Below are 17257 nucleotides of genomic sequence, written 5' to 3'. Positions count from 1 at the left end.
AACAAAATTATCATGTACGCATGTACTCGTTTTGCAGAGCAACAATGACTACTCGGTCTCATAGACAGACCAACAGCCAACACTAACTTATTCTGTCTGTGAGACAAACTCCTCTCCTGGCATTCTCTAACTCAAAACAAAACAGTTTTTTTTAAGAAATACCAATGATTTTGATCTTATTTCGTCCATATTGTATGTCCTTTAATGTAATTTGGGATTTTTTCTCAGTGACAGACAATGAAAAAAAAAAATTCGGTGAAAGAAGGTGATTGACATGTTTTACTTCGGCCTATATTCACCTTGCGATCGGCGACTGTCCCTGACAATCCTGCAAAATATAAAATGGCAGCCCCCTTGGCAGCACTTGTGCTTGTCTTACTCGTCGTAATGTATACCTTTAAATTAGTAATTCCAAAGATCAGTAAACAGGTATTTAATTTGTCTATTCAATGAAATACGTATTACCTTTAGACGAAGTTCTCAGTAAGGTCCTAGAAGTATTTTATATAAATAAGCGTAAATATTTCTTACTTAGTGTGTGTTGTCGCTACGTTAGGCGTAAGGTTAGTTAGACCTTAACGTTAGTCGTAACTGACTACAACTTACAAGTTAGCAGGTTACAAGCCTAGACAAAAATAAGTTTACAAAGGAAACGACAAATAACTTGAATTTGGAAATGCAAATTCTGAAGAAAAAAAACTCAGGGCTAGACAGGTAGTAAGTAGAGAAAGTTATGTAGTAATGAGTAAACTTCAAATAACTATTATTAAAGCACATGAATCAAAAGTTAAACCAAACAGACACTTAAAATACATGCACAATACTGAAATTCATTCTGCAAAGTGATTTCTAACATAACGGTGGGGGGGGGGGGTGGCAGGCGCTTTAGCATGAGGACAAGGAGCTCTGAATGAAGAACAATATGCCCAGAAACCGGACCAAACAGAGACACAGAAATTACATGCAGAACACAGAAATTCACAAGATCCTTTATTACTTGGTTTCTATATGATGTCTCCTACAGTATGCCATCTAAATTTCATAATTGGATGTGATTATTATTGTAACAAAGTAACTTCTTATCACTTAGAGCAAAAGCAATGGTGAATAGTTGGATTGTATAAATTTACACACACATACAGTATAAATACAAAGCAGTTTAAGTTTTATTTTTAACCATCGTTTTTCAGTGCTTCTCCAATTTTTATAACCATCCAGGGAACATGTTTTTGTAGGCTAATGATGTTTGAGAGAAATATCCAACATTTACCAATCATACATTGATGACATATTGCAGTGAATTGTGCATTGAAGTATAATAACATTTCGAAAGAAAAACAAATACCTGTTGCATACAACTAAGCAAGAGCATAAATTGTTACATTGGTCCTAAAGGTAGATGCCAACAATGGAAATAGCATTCATTGTATTTGCTTATCATTTCAATTGTCAAATTTCTGATATATATCATCTTGGTCTGATGAATTTGCATCATTGATAATCCATTTTTTTATACCTTGTTGTTTCTTTTAGGTACTGAGAGTTATAAAGCAACAGACTCCTAGAGAAGTTTCCCTCCAAACAGAGCTGAAAGTGTTGAAGGCAGAACAAGACGAAATAGATGTGAAAGAAGAATTTGCAAAGCATGCCAAATTACAGAGAAAGATAAATAAACTTACAGATGAACTTAATTCGATAAGTACGATCAGTCTTTATTGGTATAATTTGATAACTTGCCACATGTACAGTAACTTCCTTTCATATCTCATTTTATCCTACACACTTCAGATAATCTGTAACATTTTCATCCTCATTCATGCGAGTCATGACCTTAATACACACATTTTGTTCAATTGTGTCATCCTGTGCTCATGTATACAGTCACCACCACTCGACAGTTACTGTAGTCTCTTTAATTAACATCTAATTAGTGAGTAATCTGCATGTCCCCTTCTAGGTGCTGTGTACTTTATCTTGTATTTTTCAAGGAAGGAAGGAAGGGAGGACACTCTTAGAATGTGATTTATTAATTAATGTTAAATCCCCCTTTCCGATCGAGAAAAATGTGAGATCCCAGAGAAGAAAAGGATGCTACAGGGCTGCTTATGGACATCTGAATTTTTCTTTCAGTACATTAGGAAAATTAGAATAAATTATTATTCATCCCATGTTTCCTTGGGCCTCCTAAATTGACCCAGAGCCTTAGACCGTAGCCCCTGACCTCTCCTCTCATAACACCCCCACCCCCCTTCCCTTGCTCCTTGGTTGAAAGAATATTCCAATAACATTTTCTCTCAACCTGGAACTCAGAGAAGCACATGATTTGGTGGCATTGGTGTAAATATTGCATTTTTGGAGTTATTATGCAAAAATGAAAAGTGGTGTGAATTCCTTTATTGTCTTCTGATCTGTTCATATATATGTTTATTTTTTGTTTTACTCAGGAAGTTCAAACCTCAAATTAAGTGTGACCATCCAGTGGGGAGTGAAGATAGGTTTACATATTCTACATGTAAGTACAGTTTTACCCAATCAATAGTTCTGTAAAACAATGTTTTGCATCGGTTTTGGTAAAAAAAATTACAAGATTAGAGCACTGCAGTTCGTCAGTATCGCTTTTTGTTTCAAGATACAGACCATGCCAAACATTTAAAAAAAGTTCCAACTCACTTAACATTGTCTGTGGTTCCAAACTTTGAACTTCCTGTCAAAAATATCCAATTCACTTAACGTATTGTACAATATGTGGTTCCAACTTGCTTTGTATGCAAATCTACCTGGGTGGCAGACTTGAATAGTTAGTCATTTAGTTTGGTCATTTGCAATATAATTTTGAGTCACAGTCACTGGATGTGGTGATATTACGGGAACTTTGCTCTGAAATTTATAAAAGCCATTTGAAGGATGCAAGTGCTTCATGAATATTCATCATAATTTCCTTTCTTAGACGATCGTTTTGTATTTTCGTGTCATAATGTTTTTTCCTCTTCTTTCAGAAATTTTGCTATGTTTTGTTAATCTGGTGCTTCAAGGAGCATCCAATGGTATATTTGAAAGAGGATTGGACGTGGCCTCTGGGACGTGTCTTAGCCTTCCCCTCGGGTCAATCGGGAACCATCGGTGTCACTTGGTGGGTCATTGCCTGCTCGCTAGTCATCAGGAAGATGCATCACTTGTTGAAAAGTCAAACATTACAAACATTGAAATCATAGTAGTGAAAATCCATTATGGGACTATCTGACGAATTTGACAGGAAACTAGCGGAAGCAGATGGAGAGATAACCATAGCAACAACAATGTCTGGGTGTGGTTACTTTCCAAATGTCCGGTGAGATCACTGATGGGTCATCTTTATATCTCCCATCGGTTAAAGGGTGAAGGCATGGTGAAGTGGTTTGAGTGTCCACCCCACAATCATTAGGTTCCCATTTCAAATCCTGGCCAGGAACCAGGCTCTCTAGACCTATTCAAAATTGATGCTTTACAGTGCTGTTGAGTGGAGTCTTCCGTGGAGTTGCGAATTGGGAACAGGGATTTGGTTGTTCTTTCAGTGGTTTCAAAGCGAGTTTGTTGTACCATAGCTGCACTGTGATGGTGTAATGAGGGTGCCGTCACCTTATTCAGTAATTGAGAAAGTGGTCTGATGCTTTGGTACACTCTTATCTGTCAGAAGGGGACATCAAGTGGCAGTCCCAGGTGCAGGACTTCCTCATAATTCTCTGAACACTCATCAACAAAGAGAAGGTTAAAGATAAGCGGGGGTGTTCAGCCTCGATCATCACATGGGAAGGGCTTCAAATTATCTCTTGTTTGTTTCCTAACCCTTGGAATTAACTAAGCTCAGCTAAACTCAAATGTTAACATGCTATTCTAGTTTACCGAAAGTGACAGAAATCTCTTCAGTTGAATTTGTATTCTTTAAGAAACGATCCATCCTTATACTGGATCATCAGTGCAATATTCTCTTTCCTTTCATGTTTCCTTTCCAAAGAGAAAAGGAAATAGTTTGATGGTGATCTTATGTATTTGTGTGAGTGTGGGTGTATCCATGTGTGCTTAATACCGTGGCTTAAGAACATGGTAACTCAAAAAATAGTAAAGCCTGGTTGAACTTAATTATTGATATGTAGGTTCAAATATGTGGAAGAATTTAAATTGGCAAAATTCTTGTATGAAGTATTGTATGAAATGTTCTTTTCTAAAATGTGGAAAGGGATGGCTAATCCTGTTGGCTATATCCAAGATGCCTTTGGCATTCTTAACAAGTATCAAGATGTCACACTGAGCTATTTCAATTTGGCAACATATATCATTGACCTATATTTTGTTCAGCTAAGTCAAAAACTGTAGAAAGGGTTAGTATTTGGTTAGTGGCTGGAAACGATGTGGAATTAAGCTTTATACATGTCAACTCATGTAACCAAGATCTGTATTCAGTGACAAGCAGTAACCACAGGGTACTATGCTCATTTGCATCATTACGGTGGCTAAAAAGGGACAAAGGGGGAAAAAAGAAGTGTCCCCAAATCTCAACATTTTGTCTTTTTATCTCAAAATTTTGACTTTTAAAGTAAAAAAGTTTGACTCTTTTTTTTTAACCTCATAAATCAAAATTTTGACTTTTTATCTCAATTTTTTTCGTACCTATGTCCCTATTAAGCCACCGTACATCATGCATTAAGCTCTGTGTAAATATCATATAATATATTTTTAACCCACAATGTAATATTCCTTTTCAAGTGTTCTGTAAAACCTATGTTCCAAAACTCTTGAAGAATTATTGAAACAGTCGATTTTAGTCGTGGAAACCAATAAAAAAAGGGTTCTTCCTCGGTATTGATTTGAATTAAGAAACCTTTGAAATTGAACATCCTGAGGTTTTGAACAGAAAACAAAGACAAACAGAAACCTGGTTTATAGAGATCATCAGATTTGCAATCAAAGGATAGTTTCTTCTTTACTTTTGATTGATAATATTTAACGAGGACAACATGAAACCATTGTCCTCATATTAAAGTCTTTTATAACTAACAAAAAGAAGAATCAAGTTTAAAGAGTAACCGCTATTCAAAATGTAAACACCAAATTATATCATGGAGAGGAAGTCAACTAAGAGTTATTTGGTTGTAATCATGACTGTATGTTTAATTTGATTGTTATTCTAGTGAAATATGATACTTTTAATTGTAAACAGAAAAAACAAATTCCATCTGTTTTGGGGTTGCTTGACTTTTTGAAGGTTACTTTAGCTTACAGAAATGCATATTTAGATCTAATATGAAAAATGATTGGGAACAATAGTGGGAGCCTTGGGTAAACTTATTGGGGATTAACATTGAACATTACTAAAGGATATACTTTCCCATTGCATGGGATTATATGTATTTGAATTATTTTGGAGTTTACAAAGCAAGATGATACATGTTGATTGTCGTTTTTGTTTGTACTAAAATGAGAGTTTAATAAAAAAAATTTTTTTTTTTTAAAAACTAAGAGTTGGTCTGAGTTCCTGAACATATTCGTAGGCTTCCATCTGTTGAACAATTCTGTCTACCCTTTTCCTTTTGTGTTCTGTCAGTACTCTTACTCTCTTTGTTTAATTTCTTGGTTTTAGTAAATCCAGACCTGAAAGAGCTGTACTCCGACTTGAAGTGGGTTATACACTCGTAAACACCCATTCACAGAATGGCAGGGAGACAAGTCTCAAAAGTGGTTGGATTGGTCACCATGGTAACTAGGTTTGGCAGGAATTATGATGTCTTTCAATGCTTTTTGCAAATTTTTGTTAGTTGTATTATGATGTATAAATGTTGATATTCCCTGGTGTTTGAAATCATATTTTAAGTAACTTATTGATGTGAAATTTGCAAGGCGGTCCCCTGGACCCCACACAATAAAGGCTTTGCACCAATGTGCTTGTGGTGTGCATTACCAACACACTTCTTCAGTTTTATCCATATTCAGTCATTTATGACACCCCCCCCCTCACTTTCAATTGGAATTGACAACCGTTTCATTGGAGCAATTTTTATTGTGGAAGGGTGGGAAATGCTCTGCTCATCTACATAAGTCTTACTTTGTAACATTTGCCAATCCAAAATGTTACACATCGGAAGCAAAATAAAGACGTAAATCTGATACAAACAAATTTCCAAATCGGATACAAACAAATCTTTATTGCATCAATTTTGTCTTTCGATCTAAACGATACAAATACAGTGATCTGCAGAGCTGATGTGTAAATCTGACGTTTGACTCACTCCAGAGTTCTGTGCAACGGGACAAATTGGAAGCTATCTGTGATACCCCCATGTTGGCAAAGGAGTTAAACTGGGCTCGGTAACAAGACGAACGTTCAATCAAAGATAAACTCTAGTTAAGTTAACAGTGACAGAGAATAAACAGATTGAAGCAAAGAGTAAGAGAGAACTAAAATACCACTATATCTAGATTTTTTAACAATGTGTATACGAGGAAGGTGCTCTCGTCTAAGATTTAACATCCCTCACATCCTACTTGTTCAAAATAATGGTTGAGTTTTCCGTTGCTGGTCAGATCCATGAAATATTTTGCATGCAGTATTTGGTCCACAGGCAACCTATGGAGATATCCCTGCTCCAGATAGTCTACTATCTACTAGGTAAAACAAACTCATGAATTAACTAGATATGTAATCCTGGATGGACAGAAAAGTCATGGGTAAGAAGGAACTAATCAGAACTATCTTTGAAAAGGGCATAGAAATTTTTGGGCTGCAACAGGATTCAAACAACTGACCTCGGGATGATTCGCAAGCTACTGTGGCATTCTGACTTGCACCACCAAATACCTCCCAACCCCTCCCTCACCCAACAAATACCTCCCCCTCCCAACCCCTCCCTCCCCCACCAAATACCTTCCCCTACCTCCCCCAACAAAGAATACAGAACACTGTATGAATCTCGACATTGTGCAACCTGAACTTGTGGCTTAAATGAGTCAATCCTCTCTACCTCAAAAACACTTTCTTTGCTTTCCAATCACAAACATAGTTAAACTGATAGTTATAATGACCGTATGTTAAGTGAACTTACTGGAGCATAGAATATTCCATGTGTGACTTGCTACATTCTTTTGGTCTTTAACTTACAGGGGACAAAACCCAACCATCATCTTTTGGCATATATGATAGAGACCTTTGTGAAGAATAATTCCCCCAAACAGTTAAGAAAGATCAACTTTCATTTGGGAAATATCCTAGTATAAAAGTCATGTTTTGGTGATTTCATTTTGAAAATCTGTGATATCATAGTGCCCTGTTTGTTTTTCTTTGGAATGTTAACGGTTTTGAGCCAGAAGCCAATGCCATCATTACGTCCTGTAACAAGCTTCAATATTTTTGGATTCTGTATTTGAAACACCAATCTCCATTTATAGAAAATATACATTGCAGAAAATGATGAAAAAAAAAAAACTGAAGCACATGTGGCTACATGATGTCATATCTAGACTTGCTAAAATCTTCAGCCTTGCATGTGAAGAAACATTAAATCTATGATATCTCCCAAATGGAACAAGATCTTTCTTAGCTGTTTGGTAAAGTTGTTCATGACAGTTATCACAATCACACAGACCAATAATGAGTATCTCCTAACTTTGGAGGGAGGGGTGAGGAGGGGGTGTTAAGTTGTTCATGACAGTTATCACAATCACATAGACCAATAATGAGTATCTCCTAGCTTTGGAGGGAGGGGTGAGGAGGGGGTGTTAAGTTGTTCATGACAGTTATCACAATCACATAGACCAATAATGAGTATCTCCTAGCTTTGGAGGGAGGGGTGAGGAGGGGGTGTTAAGTTGTTCATGATAGTTATCACAATCACATAGACCAATAATGAGTATCTCCTAGCTTTGGAGGGAGGGGTGAGAAGGGGGTGTTAAGTTGTTCATGACATTTATCACTATCACAATACATAGATGTATGATGTTTGAGTTTGTGTCTCTATTAGGAAGAATATGTTAAGTCGATCTCTACACAGAAGACTGTCCCACAGGAATCAAGTAGCCTTGTCAAACAATATGTTATTTTTTCAACAAAGTGCCAGCAACAAATGAAAAAAGCAACATTTTCTGCTCAATCCATCTAAATTTTCTGTGGGCTGTTCATTACTTATCAACTTGTAACGGTTGTATTATAAACATCTTCCATCAAATAAAAGAACTCCCATTAGCTTCCTTTCTTTGCGGTTCTCTCCAATTCATTTTGGTGGACCTCCCACTCCCGTTCAATCCTCATACGATCTTTCTCTGTGATATCGTATCTTGGGTACATCATGAGTAAGTCCATCTTCTTGTACTCTGGGAGGATGTGGTCTTGTACTGTTGCCATTCTACTCTGGCTCACTCCAGACACGTCTAATCCTTTCAGTTCATACCTCTCCCAACGTCTGTGCCACGGTCTCGGTTTCATCTTAACCTTAAGAGAAAGAAAATACATCTTGCAGATTTGCAATCATACCATACCACAACAACCCCTCGCCCGACTTCTACCACCACCTGCCACTTCCCCCAAAAAATGTACAAAAGCGAGCAATAAACACAAATAAGGTGCGAGTGGAAAGTTTAATCAAGTTCACTTTCTGGTTGAGACATTTTAAACTACCTTGCACAACCTTGAAATGTTCTTCAAATCCATAAAGTTCCCACACAAGCTCCAATGCCAAGTCAAACGTATCACATTACTACATAGATATCATTGCACACAATGTAGTGACAAGTTAACTAAACCGGCTTTGTCACAAGAATAATATTTCCAATCAATATTCAAAGTGGGAAAAGACAACTCAATATTTCACACCTCACTTCATGTTGCTGTGCGCATAAATGATTGTGATCAGGAAGCCCTTGATAAAAACAATATGTAATATTGAAAAGTTGTAGATTTAACTCTCAAGATTACAGACAAACTACTATAATTATATCCATTTTTGATGTAGACACAATCGTATAGGTCTTTTTTAATACATATGAAATCACTTAAATTTGACTAGACCTGACCAGCTTACAATAACATGCCCTGCTGGATGCTTGTGTTTTTTCAATTGTTACATAATTATTAGTGATTTAGAACAAATCAAGTATTAGTCATCCCAAATTCAAAGGTCAGGTTTCACCTACGCAAGTAAAGCAATTGGCAAATTTAAAATATATGCTTTGTTATGTGTTAAGCACAAATATAAAGTGGCTGGGCAATAAAATTGTTAGAACCAAAAAGAAAGAGTAAATTACTTACTCCCGAAGATTCATTTATTCAGAAAATATAAGGAGGGTGTCTAACTGAAGTTTACCAATTGCACATTTATTTCTTTTAATACTTAAATATTGTCATAAATTTCCAACCAAAGGCAAATATTTCATATCATTGTAACTTATTTCGGGTTACCTTACTTTATCTGAAGACATGAGGACAACTGCTGTGGTCAAATGAAGCTAGGTTTGTCTGGCTTTACCTTCTCCAACATGGGACAAAATTAATTTTTAAAGGTATCTACATGAAAGTAGTATGGAATTTGAAGTAAATGTAGCAATATACCTAGTAAGATCATTCATAACAGTGGTCAAATTCAAGTAGCCTGATGGTCCCATCACCATTAAAGAAGTGTTTTTCCCAAAGTGTTGCAGTTATTTACAGTTTGAGGTACATAATAAATTGGTCATACAACATATAGTAAAAGCCTTAACACTTACAACTATATCATTGACAGGCACGGGTCTTCCAGGTGGGTGTTTTATGGCAATCATGTCAGGGTCTATAGTGCTGTACTCTGGTAGGGCGTCCCTGAGGTACAACAGATGTGCGTCGGTCCTCTTCTCTAACTTCAACACCTCTAGTTTGTGTAGTAGAGGACTATAGAGCTCATATAACACTTCTAAACCTGCAACAACAACAAATTCACTTTATCATTTAGCAGGATGTTCAATTTATTCACATTCTATCGAGAAAGATTGAGATTCTTACTTACACGATGCAAATATACTATGTGACAGCTGTAGCGCTTATTTGTCATATCGGAGACGGTCACTGTGTCTGGGGATTGAATTCACTTTGGTATTAGCTTTCCAATAGTCTGGAACAATTTCAGCAGAATGTACCACTTTACTTACAATTTAGAATTAACCTTTGTTAGGATGCTTGTGCCTTGGACCCCCCCCCCACCCAATGATGCCCCCTCGCTGCATCAAAATGAATTATCAGGGTAACACTTCCATAACAATTTTATTTGAAACTTGTCAGACACACAAGTCTCTCAGAATTTGGATCTTGAAAATAGTTGCTGTATTTCTGAGGCGGCCAAGCCTTTTGTACCGAAAGTGTTCTTGCTGAGAACATGTCGACAGACAAAATATTGTAGATAGAAGGATCATATGTAGTGAGGGCATATCATACCTTGTCCATCTATAACGTTCCTTAACTTGAAGCTAGCACCCAAACCGTAGTTCTTCCTCTCGATACAAATTCCGACAAGTCGGCTTGTCTTCCCATTGGCATGAGGATCAGCCATCGTGACTGCCAATATTGAACCTACAAAAAGCATAAACATGTTCGGCTACAGTAAAAATTACTTCATTAAATAAGGGTAAATCAGAAATCAGAAACAGTCTCCCAATGTTCACTTCTTCAAAGAAAGTCATGATAGATGCTGTCAGTTATAGCATGGAACCAGGATGCCTTGACCTATAATATTGATTTTCAGCTAGTCATGGGTAAACACCTTCTCCCTTCATACAAATAATTTAGTGTAAAAAACCAACATCAAATATAACCACTACAATAGGAGATGGGTGAGGTTGATTATCAATTGCCATTTTCTCTCAAGCAAATGCAATTTGATTTTATTAAGAGTTATCTATGATTAAAACTATGAAGAATCCTGTAATGTTTATCGATAACAAAATTAAGCTGAGCAAAGAGTGACTTAATGGATAACTTCAGGCAGAATTTATATCTTGTTACGTTATAGTCCAGGAGAAAAAACAAATTTGAAAGTTTGTTAAAGTTTCCAAATCTGCTCTGGCTTTCAAAATATTCACCTTTAAACTATGCTTTATCTCTGTGATGCTCCTTTAAGGCTTTAAAGAAAATGACATCAGCTCCTAAGTACAGACCTAAATGTTAATGTTATTCCACTATTTAAGAAATTCCAATAATTCAATGCAAACATGTTCTTTAAATTTTGTACAAACAAAGGAGCACCCTTTATTGACATTCAACACTTGTAAGTGACATATTTGTGATATTTTATTTTAAACATGTCAATTGAGGGCATCAAAGTCTAAAGTTTCCTCACTGAGTTTTGTGTTTCACACGAAGAGCTGACCTGATGGTCTGTCACACTGTGTATGAGGCTTAAAATGTCCAGCCACACAAAAACAAATTACAACTTTGAAAAAGGAATTTATTAAACTCGTTCTAGTATTATATAATCTATTCACGTATCCATCTCAGCATCAATAGGATATTATTACTGTATATTTAATCCTTACGTGTAAACTGTATTATATATATTTGTACATTTTACTTTTCTTTTCTCCCAGGGAGTCTCCTACCTTGTTAAGTCTTTTTAAGACTTTGTAGGAGACTTCCTTTCCCATTGTACAAAATTGGCGATGAAACAAATAAATGAATTAAACATAACATACCAACATAAAATTCTGGAATATCCATCACCATGCGCCTTTTAAAACAATCCTGTCTCTCAAGGTAATCCAAGATTTTTGATCTCCTTCCCATTGGAGGATAAATCTCTGGAGTTATAAACTTTTCCACCTGCTCCTGGTCTTTCTTTTGGGCTTGACGTCTTCGAAGCAAGTCTAGACTGATCTTTGGTGCAGGGAGAGTTGCTGCCTTGTTATCTGGGGATAATCTCTCAGGGATGGCATCTACTTCATTATCGGATGGAGATTTAGAATTTGTAGGAGGTTCATCTTTTCCAGAAGAATCTTGACTAGCAAAATGTCTCACATTTCCACCTGGACAGAGATTATCATGGTCATAATTTTTACATGAATGTTTGATATTAAAGGCAAATGATTGATTCATTATGTGTGGGCAGGACGAACAGGCTCGGGGATACTTTACACTTTGTTATGTTTTATATATAACAATTAATGCAAACTGTGCACCAAAATTTTATTGTACTCACACAACAGTGACTCTGCGTACCACTGCTTTAAGTACAGGATGCAGGGTTCATTGAATACGGTGCTTGAGTCATTTTGTCACTTACAGCTAAAGGACAAATAACCTCACTCAAGCAGTTGGAATTTAACATTACATTACTGTAGTTCATACCTAAATGATGGATGAACACATAACACATGGGTCACAATCCCTGAACATCATTAAGAAGAAATACTGTAGCCTAGGTGTATGTGTATAAGTGTTTGACCCCTAAACCTAGTTAGTTGATGGCTTGCCAAGGTACCAGAAATACAGAGTATTAATAGAACATATCACAACCTAAGATCGACATTCCAAATATTAGAGTCTGATATTTCTGGAACAACTTACAATGCATGTCATCATAATTACATAGTAAAAAGATAATTAATAGGCTACCATAATAATAATAATAATAAATATCAGACCCAACCATATCAAACAGTATGCATTTTTACAATGCCTAGGCAAGCGGTCATACTAATTAGCGTCAACAGGCCGATTTCACGACAACTCAAGACAACAAGTGTAAAATACCATCAAATACAATGGTTGTAATCAAAGTGTATCTGGGAACACGTTTGGAACTGACTGAAAGTATCGTCCATACATATTTTTCACAGGCAAAATGTGTTTTTCGTAAAAATAGTCAACTTTCTCCATCCGTAGAATTGGACGACGTGATGCTATTGCGCCTGCGCAAAGACTCTGGACCGCACCATTATGATATGGGTTGGTTTGTTTTAGGGTTTGCGAACTACCTTTGTGTACAGTGTTAGTAAGGTGCAGAGCCGTATATTTAGAATATACGGCTCTGGTAAGGCGGGTTGACGTAGTAAGAAAGCACCAAAGTAGTATGATGAATGAACTCCACATGAAATCATTGAATGTTTTTAAAATAATGAATATTTCTTATTGTTTTTCCCTTGTATTATAATTTACATCTGTTTTTATTAATTTTTACAGTCTTGCTAACTATTATTTTGTCTGGTTTTATTATTCTCTCCGTGTATTTTATTCTGTATAAGTCTTTGCTTATTTTACTTTTGACGTCTTGTAAAGACATTGACACGAGTGTTTGAGCACCATTCTCGACTTAAAAATTGCACTTATCTGTAGTGTATGGTGCGGTCCAATGTCATTGCGCAAGCCCACTAGCATCACGTCGTCCAATGCTACGGACTGAGAAACTTGACGATTTTTACGACATAAACATTTTTTTCCCGTGAAAAATATGTAGGTAAGCTGGTTCCAGTCAGTTTTAAACGTGTTTCCAGATACACTCTGATTACATCCATTGTATTTGATGGTATTTTAATCTTGTTGTCTTTGAGTTGTCTTGAGTTGTCGTGAAATCGGCCTGTTGACGCTAATTAGTATGACCCTAGGCAAGTGGTAAACTGTCATATTATTATGCTAAAAGGTATTGTTTTTCAGCATGCATACAAGAACTGAGTTCCAGAGTGACTTAGAGGCCTGTATTTTTTAAGTCTGTACGTACTGAGCCTACTTAGTCGTATTAATCTTATGGCATGCTTAACAGATGGCCTATGCCTATAATATTACTGGACTAGATAACGTTAGGGCTCATGGTCCATGGATCTAAGTTCATGTATATCTTGTGGCAATGGCAGCCCTGCCGAAATAGAATGAACATTAACCTGATACCTTTCCCTTCATTTATTCTTCTATACTTACAACATAATCTACAATTATATTTATGTAAACTGTGAGCTTTCCCGACAGATCTCACAAAATTAAATGCGATTCGAGGCATATTCTTAGCTAAGTTTTGATCCGTGTTGATTTCTGGATGAGGTAGTACACAGCTATCACAACTACTACTCAACTACTACTATTCAGAATGTCACACATGAATAATTGGTCACAAGTGGAGGAACTCAAATGTCATTTCGTCTACTTGATCCACAAGTTTTTGACGAAATGTTTGACAGTTCAAGAACAAGTCAAGGAATATCATAATCACATGGAACAAGGTGCCATCAGCACCATTGAAGTTGTGATATATCCAGTACATGATAAGAGGCATGATGAAAACTATTCCCATCAGCTATGTATATTGGATCTGGGGGTACCTCCTGGAAACATCCTATGGCATATTATCAGTAATAGTTCCATGACTATAGGCACCCTTCCTTTATAAAATTCTTGATACACATATGGCCCTTGCTAAGTCAGTAGGTGGGTTAAAACATCTAAACTGGAGCAAATTTCATCCTCCCTTGGCTTTTGTAACTATAGTGCCTGCACTATTTGTCTGTAGGCACCTACTTGATTTTTTAGCTTGTATTAGCAAAGAGAAATTCCAAATTTGCACGTATGGCAAACGTTCGCAGGAAACACCGTAAACTTCGATGGGTTATGCATGTTGATTTTTCGCTACCGTTGTCTGTAACAGGCCCGATCTAACCGATACGTAGTACTAGCTACTCCGCCTTACCTTCAGTTACCACTTTATTCCTACTATTTCATGAAAAGTTTATATTTTACATTATACAATTTCGAGGAATGGATCGAAATGCCGATGTGCAAAAGTCGTAATTGCGAGCAGGGCCGGATTTACCAATGGGCAACGTGGGCAGCTGCCCACGGGCCTCCACAACAAGGGGCCTCCACATACTTCATGAAAAAATATATATATATAAGGGGACTAATTTGAAGAAAAAAAAATAAATGTAGGCTGACCAATATCATCAATCAAAATCATATTGCGCGCGGCTTACGCCATGCATATACGCTTGAAGTCATATTCAATTTTAATTGTATCTCTTTGTGAATGGTAGAAACAGCTAAGTGGTTGTTTTCCCGTTATTGCAAATCATACGTCGCCGGCAGACAAACATGATTGGCCTAATATCCAAAGTCATCGATCTCAACCTCTATTTTCTTTAGAACTAGGTTAATGGTTTTGGTTGAAACATTTCAGTACACCCTGACAGTGCGCCTGTCATCACCTCCCGCTAGGTTTCAGACAGGTATTGCTAATTGATTCTTTTCATGTGCAATGATGAAAACAACTGTCTTCTCACCCCCTCTACACACACACATACACAGGCCCGTGCGCGTCTGGGCAGTTGGCAATTGGCATTAACATGTTCGTTATGAATCATGTTCGTCCAGTCCAGCTAAAAGCAAGTTTAGGCCCGGTGTGTGAGTTTTTTCGGTTTTCCGGGATAATTAGCATATGCAGGCCGATCAAATTCTTGGAAATGGGACAACACCCTCTTTCTCCAGAACCCAATTTCTAGATAACTTTAGTCATTTTTGACGTCGGATTATGAAAGAAAATGCTCCACATCCCCTTATAATCCAAGATTTTGCAAGGGTCACGTCTCGAAACTGCCTGGTCTGTAAATATACGTACTGTAAGTATTATATCCATGTTTATATGATTGATCATGATTGCTCGTTCTTACTGAGAGTGAGAGAGGTTGTAGCAACCTTTTTACTTGTACTGAAAATTTTGCAGGCAAACAGGCCTACATACCGTAATGAAAATTCTTCAGAAATCACAAAATTTACTTCGGAAATCACAAAATACTGCACCATTTCGCATCCAAGAACCCTTAATTATTGGAAAAAATCCAATACCCCTCCCCTTACACACCTCCCCCAGGACGGCGATCACTGGAGGGGGGCCTCCGCCACTGAAGGTTGCTCACGGGCCTCCACATGTCTAAATCCGGCCCTGATTGAGGATTTGGGAGGTGACGTCAAAATTTCGATACCCAAAAGTTATGTTGCCATGCATGTAGAAATTGAAAAGTCAAAATTAAAGTTTAAGAAAATAGACGAATGTTTTTAATGAAATAGTCGTCGTTTTGAGATAAACGCCTACTGTTATAATTTCGACCTAGAAAGTTAGCTTTTAAGTATTATTCTACCTTTCATATGGAATTCAAGACAATGATCGAAATATGGGAAGAAATCAATATTTGGGATAAAGTCACAATCGAAGTTTTGAGTCAAAAGCTGATCATTGCTGTACAAGATGGTTTTTGCGTTTTCGAGCGGGACAAAGGTTTGTTTTTCTTTTTTGTGTGAAAATAGTTAAAATTTCGAGAAAAAAGTTACAAATTCCGAAGAAAAAGGTCAAAACTTTTGGGAAATCTATAATTATAACTTTTTAGATTTTGTCAGGCATTTGACACTGAGCAAATTTTTTATGTTAACAGTTTTATGTATTTGCTTGTGCGAGCTTTTTTTATCCTGTACAAATATTTACAAAACCTTTTTTACGGCTACACTTCCTGTCTACACTGTCTACACTTCAGTCTGTTGAGACTAGTTGAAACTATAGTGGAACACTAGTATAGTTATTACAGAGAGTTTCACGCGTTGAGCGATCATCAGACAACTCTCATCAGACTATATATATATATATATATATATATATATATATATATATATATATATATATATATATATATATATATATATATATATATATATAAATATATATATATATATATATATAAACACACACATATATATATATATGTATATATATATTTATAGGCCTATGTGTGTGTGTATATGTGTGTTTATAAATATATATATTTATATATATATATATATATATATATATATATATACATAACATATATATATATACATATATACGTATATATATATACACATATATATACATATATATATGTGTATATATACACATAACATTTATATTACTAACATAGCCTATACATAAAAAACTGTTGTATTTTATATATACACACAACAGTTTTAGGAGAAATATAATATAATATAATACCATTGATATTTATTAAAGGAAGCTATTGTAGAGAAGTGAAATAATGTACGGCTCAATATTGTACTATGTTACTAAGTACTATGTTACTACATATATTATGTTGCATACTGCTAACACAATGTACTGATATCCTCGTAACGCCAGCATTGGCATCAAACACAAGGTTGGGCCTCAGCGACAATTATATTACATGGTCCCCCTTTTGCACTAAACATTATACTTATGAATAGTAATAAATATCCCCGACAGCCCTATAATTATCCCCG

At 36.2% G+C, this 17257-nt stretch overlaps 2 protein-coding genes across 4 annotated transcripts; one reads left to right on the top strand and one right to left on the bottom strand.

Moving 5' to 3' along the window:
* Positions 1–257: 257 nt before the first annotated feature.
* Positions 258–7338, top strand: LOC139962802 (guided entry of tail-anchored proteins factor 1-like). 2 transcript variants are annotated; one of them, XM_071963142.1, is made up of 4 exons: positions 258–384; positions 1534–1699; positions 2445–2512; positions 2997–7338. In XM_071963142.1, the coding sequence occupies exons 1-4, from the start codon at positions 343–345 to the stop codon at positions 3210–3212; spliced, it is 492 nt and encodes a 163-aa protein (XP_071819243.1). In that variant the 5' UTR covers positions 258–342; the 3' UTR covers positions 3213–7338. The 2 variants fall into 2 exon arrangements, with proteins under 2 accessions (XP_071819243.1, XP_071819242.1); XM_071963141.1 differs by having other exon boundaries at positions 288–429.
* LOC139962801 (large ribosomal subunit protein bL19m-like) lies at positions 6157–14056 on the bottom strand. Of its 2 annotated transcripts, none has more exons than XM_071963139.1 (5): positions 13898–14056; positions 11680–12009; positions 10427–10561; positions 9727–9914; positions 6157–8455 (listed from the first exon to the last, which is right to left on the bottom strand). In XM_071963139.1, exons 1-5 carry the CDS (start codon positions 13974–13976, stop codon positions 8207–8209), a joined length of 981 nt encoding a protein of 326 aa, XP_071819240.1. In that variant the 5' UTR covers positions 13977–14056; the 3' UTR covers positions 6157–8206. The 2 variants fall into 2 exon arrangements, with proteins under 2 accessions (XP_071819240.1, XP_071819241.1); XM_071963140.1 differs by lacking the exon at positions 13898–14056 and adding an exon at positions 13861–13894.
* Between the last annotated feature and the right edge of the window lie 3201 nt (positions 14057–17257).

This window comes from Apostichopus japonicus, chromosome 21 (genome assembly GCF_037975245.1).
Source record: "Apostichopus japonicus isolate 1M-3 chromosome 21, ASM3797524v1, whole genome shotgun sequence".
In the NCBI taxonomy this organism is placed as follows: Eukaryota; Metazoa; Echinodermata; class Holothuroidea; order Aspidochirotida; family Stichopodidae; genus Apostichopus; species Apostichopus japonicus.
This window is presented reverse-complemented; position numbering and strand designations above follow the sequence as displayed.